The sequence below is a fragment of the Acanthisitta chloris genome, unplaced genomic scaffold (genome assembly GCF_000695815.1).
Source record: "Acanthisitta chloris isolate BGI_N310 unplaced genomic scaffold, ASM69581v1 scaffold1424, whole genome shotgun sequence".
Taxonomy (NCBI): domain Eukaryota; kingdom Metazoa; phylum Chordata; class Aves; order Passeriformes; family Acanthisittidae; genus Acanthisitta; species Acanthisitta chloris.
Window position 1 is genome coordinate 40694 of NW_008669627.1, and position 6459 is coordinate 47152.

A 6459-nucleotide genomic window follows, 5' to 3' on the forward strand; every position below is an offset into this window, starting at 1 on the left:
CAATTCACAAGCTCACCTGCCCTCTCCCAGTCCAGTGCCCTCATCAGTACTGGTTCCATGTTATGTAGTGTGCATCTATTGAAGTTGATTAAAATTCTGCTTTAAAGCTAGTTAATGCAAAGTTTAGTTATATCCTGCTTTTTTTTTTCAGTCTGATCTGAATTTTCAGTTTAATTGAAAAAAATCAATTAAAATGAAAAATGCATTTCATTGTTCAAATTCTCTTTCAGTTAGAATTAACCTAACCCTTCCAGCATCTCAAGCCAGGGAAGCCAGACAGGGACTCTTCATTAGGAACTGCAGTGATAGGACAAGGAGTAATGGATATAGTTGAAAGAGAGGAAATTTAGACTAGAAGAAAGTTTTTACTGTGAGGGTGGTAAGACACTGGCACAGGTTGCTCAGGGAGGCTGTGGATTCCCCAAGCTTGGCAGTGTTCAAAGCCAGGTTGGAAACAGCCTTGAGCAACCTGGTCTGGTGGAAGGTGTCCCTGCCCATGTCAGGGGAGGTTGGTACTAGATGGTCTTCAAGGTCCATTCCAACCCTTTTAACAGTCTATGATTCTATGATTTAGAATAATTTCTGAAAAATAACAGCAATCTGAAAAATCTGGCTGTGTGCTCCTGCTGTTCATCACCTTCCCCAAACGTAACTCACAACAGCAGCAGAAAACCATCCATTACCCTACTGCCAGAAAGGGTTTACTTCCCAACATCTAACAAACTGAGGAGGCTTGCAGATGGCTCCATGAGTTGGAAGAGGGAAGGGGATGCATCACACAGGCAGGAGAAAAGAAGAAAGGGAAGCAAGACCTTCCTCTTTCAGCAATGGTGACCCATTACTGGCTCAGCAGATTATAAGCTTTGGCTGACACGAGATAAGGCACAATCACACCATTAGCTGTCCAATCTATAGGGCTGGAACCAAGACACCAACAGCAGCAACCTCCTAAGCCAGCACAGCAGCAGCTGGAAGAGGGCAGTGAGGACCTTGGGTGTGGTGTAGTGGTCATGCAGCCAAACCACCCTAACAGCTTGCTGCCTCTGAAACGGGAAATCCACCCTCCCTTCAGTCCCCTGCCACACACTCCTCCCTGCTGACAAAAGCACTTGTGTGACTTCTCACAGGATCAGATTGAGAACTAGTCTCTTCCAGGTTTTGCATCCAACCAGACAGATTTCCAGGCTCAGGTGACCACAGCAACATTTCTGCCAGCACAAAGCAGAAAGGGACTGCAACAAAGCACATTAACCTGCACCAAAAATGTCCAGTGAATCTTTCTTTAACAAAATTCATCTCCTACCAATCTACTTGTTTCAACTAATGAACCATAAAACAGATGAATGCTAGTACCCAGGGCAAGAGAAAGAACAAGAATGTCTATGCAGGACCACAGCAACAGAAACTCGGAGCAGCTTAAACTGATGCTGGAACTACATCCTTACACTGCAAGAGACAAGCAATGTCCATCAAAATGTCTTGGTTTTTTTCCTTTTACAAAGAAGTTGTCACTAACTTGGCTGTACAAAGTCAATGCACTGCAACTGTTTAAAAAATAGTGACATCTTTTCTAGCTTGAAATTGCTGTCTCCATAAAAAAAGAATGATCTCTCTCAGGTAAAGAGTTGTTTTTACATTCTAAAAATACATGAAACAGTGTAAAACCCTGTTATAAATACAGTGTGCTGATGATTCAAGCTTTTAACCCTTAATCTAAAAGCCCAGATTTGGAATAGCACTTCAGAACAATTTCTTCTGTCTGCTGTTTCTCCAAACCTTTCATTTTACAGACAGATGGTCAAAACACCTGTAAGACTATGTTCTATCAGGGAAGTGCTCGAAAACCTGACTTGCAGATAGAGTACACAGTCCATGTACTTTTAATTACAGCAGCAGCATACATTAGTAAGGTCCAAGTATGAAAAAATCCCAGGTCCTCAGCACGCTACAAGGAAGTGATGCACCTGTTAGAGCCACACAGTAATGCCACAAACTGATTACAAGTTTAGTCTTGCCAGCACAGCTAGGTACAAGCTCATTTGAAAGGCATTATTTCTCAGAATCTCAGAGTCTAGCATCTTGCAACTTCTTCCAGTGGCCAACAATTTTATTATTTAGATAAATAACATATAGCATATGGTGCATTGTGACTCTATTCACAATAGAAAAGGATTTAATGTGCAGCACAGACTTGAGTAGAAGGTTGTTTAAAATGTTATTTTTAAACCAAAATGTTCCAGTTGGAGGAGGTAATTGTAGTGTTTTTTCTGCTAAGTGTGTCAAGCAGCGAGGAGGAGTATATTTTTGGTGTTGTAAATCCTTTAAAACCTGGCAGATTGCCCCACCATAGTGCCTAAGCATGTATCACAAGGGAGGAGTGGTAGTCAGCTGACTTCAGGGTATAAGGAAAACCAAACTGAGGAAAAAACAAGGCAGAACTTTAAACACAACTCTAATTCAGAGGGTTTAAATAAAACAATTTGCCTACCAAGACTTAAAAGGTAATGCGGAATACTTAATGCTTTCTCTGCATAGTTTTCATCTTTGGTCTGTCGTTATTTTGATCTGTGTATCTTAATGCATGCAAAAATGTGCACATTGTCTCATTTTTTAAACTTAAATATTCAGAGATTAGAAAACAAGTATTTTATGGTAGTTCATGCCATTTAAAATTCTTTCCCCTTCTTCATCAAACTTGTTGAAAGGCAAAGACCTTAAGGGTAGGGAGGGAAGCATGATAACGTAATTACAGTCTTATATAACTATCGTAGCATGGTAAAACTTTGCAATACAAATGACATTCCTTTAAATATCACTTTCTGTACTTAATTCAGTTCGTATATTCAGTGTATTTGAAGCCACTGAATCATTATGATTTGCCCAGTTTTAAGAGTATTACACACATAAATTGTATCTCATGAAATGGTATATTCTTATTCAAATCATCTTATTTCAATTTCCAGTTATTACTTTTGGATTGTGTCTTTCTGTGCTATATTTGGTACTTCATTTTTTTGCTCTCTCTTTTTCCAGCTTTGTTTACTGCTTTCATGTTTTCTCTAAATCATTTAAAGTGTGTTCTTCTCTTAAGGATCGCAGTACAAAGGATGTTCTCCAGGTTCTGAATCATTTTCCTGGATCTTTTCTGCAGTCCCCAGTTTTTAAAATGCCAAATACAACAATATACCATTCATATGCAAACAAAACAATCTGCCTTTCCTCTTAACAGTTGACTTTGATGGTTGTCTTTTGCTTGTTTTCTTTTCCAACCACCTCATCGTACAAAGACAGCAACTAGTGAGGATGTCTTTGCCTGCTATGACCCAACAATGTTTCCAAGATACAATAATCAAAGAATAGATGTTAGAATTATTAATTTTCCTCTCCAAACAGGCTGGAGCAGTTAATAATTCTTTACTGTGAACCAGCTGCTCCATCCCAACAGTGGCAAATTACTACCTGGATTTTTGCCATGTACAAACATTATCAGACAGGTTTTATATTATTTATTTTCTAATCATTGACAGAGAGATTAGGCTATGGTATTTCTGACTCCTACAGAATTTCTTCAGGAGGACAGTAGCCAGTAATAAATCTTGTTATTGAAAACTACTTGTGAGTTCTACTATTTCTCAATCTACTCAATAAACACTTCTGTATTGCAGGTGCTAGTTTGAATGCTGAATACTAAGGCATTTAACTAAAAATTTTACAAGCATCTTTTAAGCAACAGCATATCCAGTTATGCAAATATGCAATGGTTTGTGCAATTCTGATCAATGAAGATGACAGCCACCCCTAAAGTAAAATCAAAGGGCTAAACTGTCTTGCATAGAAATAAATTATCCAGTATTAACTACTGCATTTCAAGACATACGAACCACCCCTTTTTTGAAAGTACTGGAAACAGAGCATTCTTCAATACCCACCCTTCTGGGAAAGCTTGTGCAAAGCTAGAAAATTGCAGGCAGAAGCTGACACTTCAGTGGGGAGAGGCCACAATGGAAGTTCGGGCTCTGGTGTAAACCTCCCCTGCATTCATCATCCTTTCAGCAGCTACACCAGTTATAAGCACTACAGCTGGGGGATGATGCAGTCATTGCTTTGCCCTTTAACTCACAGGTTATATATTTGAAAAATAAAGAACTGAAATATATCATATCAAATGAATTTAGAATCAGTTTTTCCTTTATTTTGTCTGGGTTTTCAACTTGATTTGTCAATGTAGTTACTCGAGTATTTCTGTTCCCTAAATTTTGGCAAAGTGAAGACTTCTTCACCATCTTTTTAGAAATACCCAATATTTTAACAGTTGTTAAAAAGGAGCATCACTGTACAAAAGGTCTTCCAAGGAAAATCAAGGAATTCCTGAACTTACAACTATTTGAGCCTGATTTAAAATATTTATTGCCAACAATAAAGGTTGATGAATTATTTTTGATTCCTGAAGTAAATAGGGAATGTGATCCCAGCCTTGCTGTAGGAGAGAGAAAGGAACTGCATTGTCAGCAATAGCTTGACAGTCTCCATTTAGCATCAAACCCTATTATTAGAACAATTTATTTCTACTGTATTAAAAGGTATATTATTGTGAACTCTGATAATTACAAAGAGATGAAGGCAAAATGGACTTCATGCATTAATTTCTGTGCCCAACTCCATTGCATGGAGCTACTCAGCTACTTCTCAGATCACTATGTACTGCTGGTATTGTTTGTATGATGACACTGCTCTAAGTCCTGGAGAATGTTTACTCATTTAATTCTGACATGCTGACAATTGCAAATATCACAAAACTGTTACCATACACCCCTCCAGTGAATATTAGAAAACTCTGAAGAAGGACAAAAACTTGTTTAGCTCCAAAACCTTCTTTACAGGTCTTTGAAATTCATTGCAACCAACAGAGAAGAAGGTCCTCCAGCAGCAGCTGCACAAATTGTTATGTCAAAGGAAAGATAACTAAACATAGAGAACTTCTTGCTATTACTCAGCAAATTCGTAAGAGTGCAATAGTACAGATCCAGTATTTTTAAAAATTATTATTTATAAAAGCAACAATTCTTCACTAGAGCCTGTTCATACCTTAAGAGCTCAGACAACGTAATTGGTTCTCTCGACCAGAGCAACGCCATGTAACAAAATGAAAGAGTCATTGGCATCGTCATCCTCAGCTTCCCCTTTTGGTTCTTCATTGCATACAAGCTTCCATCTACCGACCCAGAGTACGCAGAGGTGCTTTCTTGGGTATATGTTAAAAAGAGAAAGGAAAAAAAGTAACCAATACAATATACACATGATCCATGGTACACAGAAAACAAGAAAAAGGAACATACAAAGGACCCTTGTTCAACAACTAGTAACAGTTGGAAATAATTACTTGGAGTAGTTTGGTTGTTTACGTACTTTTCTGCTAAACAGCATAACTCTAATTCATTCATTTACCATGGTATCAGCTGACAACCTGTTCCATAAACTGCTTCTTCACTTGACTAAGACACTGGATGATATGAAAAGACAAAACTCCCTCAGGTAGCTATCAAAACTGACCTTTTGTTGGGAACTATACTTAAACCTGGAGTTCTGGAAGGACGTTAACTCCAATGCAACATATAACTAACAGTACTTATAAGCTGGGAGCACTATTTTCCATCTGAGACATAAGGGAACGGTGAGAAAACAAGGGAAAATTTGATGTACTTAAATCAATGCCTCAGAGTTGGGGATTAAAACACAGAGTTTTAAACTTCAGCACATGCAGGACTTTAATGAAAAAGTTAAATGAAAAATTTAACAAAAAATTGCAGTTTTTTAGCAAAAACCTGCCCTACAATCTCTAACTGTGGAAACACAGGTATTCCTTTAAAAAACATATATACGTTCAAAGTCAAAGAAACAACTTTAGAACAAAAGTGTAGCAAATGGTGAGGAGGGTAGAAGAAAATCCAAACAAATAAACAACCAAACCCCGCCTAGTTCCTTACTGAGATGAATCAGTAAAAACTAAAATAAATAGCAAAGAGAACATTTAATTTAGTAGAGTGATTTATGAGTTGGGAAACATTTAAGTGAGACCTGAGAGTTCAGGGAAGGAAGATGGAAATAAAATGGAAAAAAAAAAAGAAGAAAAGCCTCTCTCCTACACATCACAACCCAGCCAGGAGGAAGGAAAATGCATTTAAAGCACACCAGCACAAAATTCAGCATTGACTCTGCAGAGATCTTCCTCCCTGTGTTTCCCCACAGACTGTTCACCCGCTCAGACAGGAACGGTGAGAGCAGGATCCACAGCTCCCCACTGGGAGCTGCAGGGCCATGGCAAGCAGCCTGCAAGAAACAAGTTTAAAACTTGGGAGCTTGGCTGCTCCACGGGTACACCGGCAGGCGACAGCCAGGGCTGCGCGGAGGCAGCGGGGGAGGACACAAGCACCGGCAGGACGAGGCCACCGCAAGCAGCGC

The 6459-nt window shown here is 38.9% G+C and overlaps 1 protein-coding gene across 1 annotated transcript in view; it reads right to left on the bottom strand.

The window, feature by feature from the left end:
* The window catches only part of TAF1B (TATA box binding protein (TBP)-associated factor, RNA polymerase I, B, 63kDa), a gene marked incomplete at its 5' end in the record, with an annotated part of 37921 nt that extends 32679 nt beyond the window's left edge, over window positions 1–5242 (bottom strand). The window contains one exon of the mRNA XM_009073362.1: window positions 5086–5242. Within this exon, the coding sequence (XP_009071610.1) occupies window positions 5086–5242 (157 nt within the window). The remainder of the gene's footprint in view (window positions 1–5085) is intronic.
* Window positions 5243–6459: the final 1217 nt, after the last annotated feature.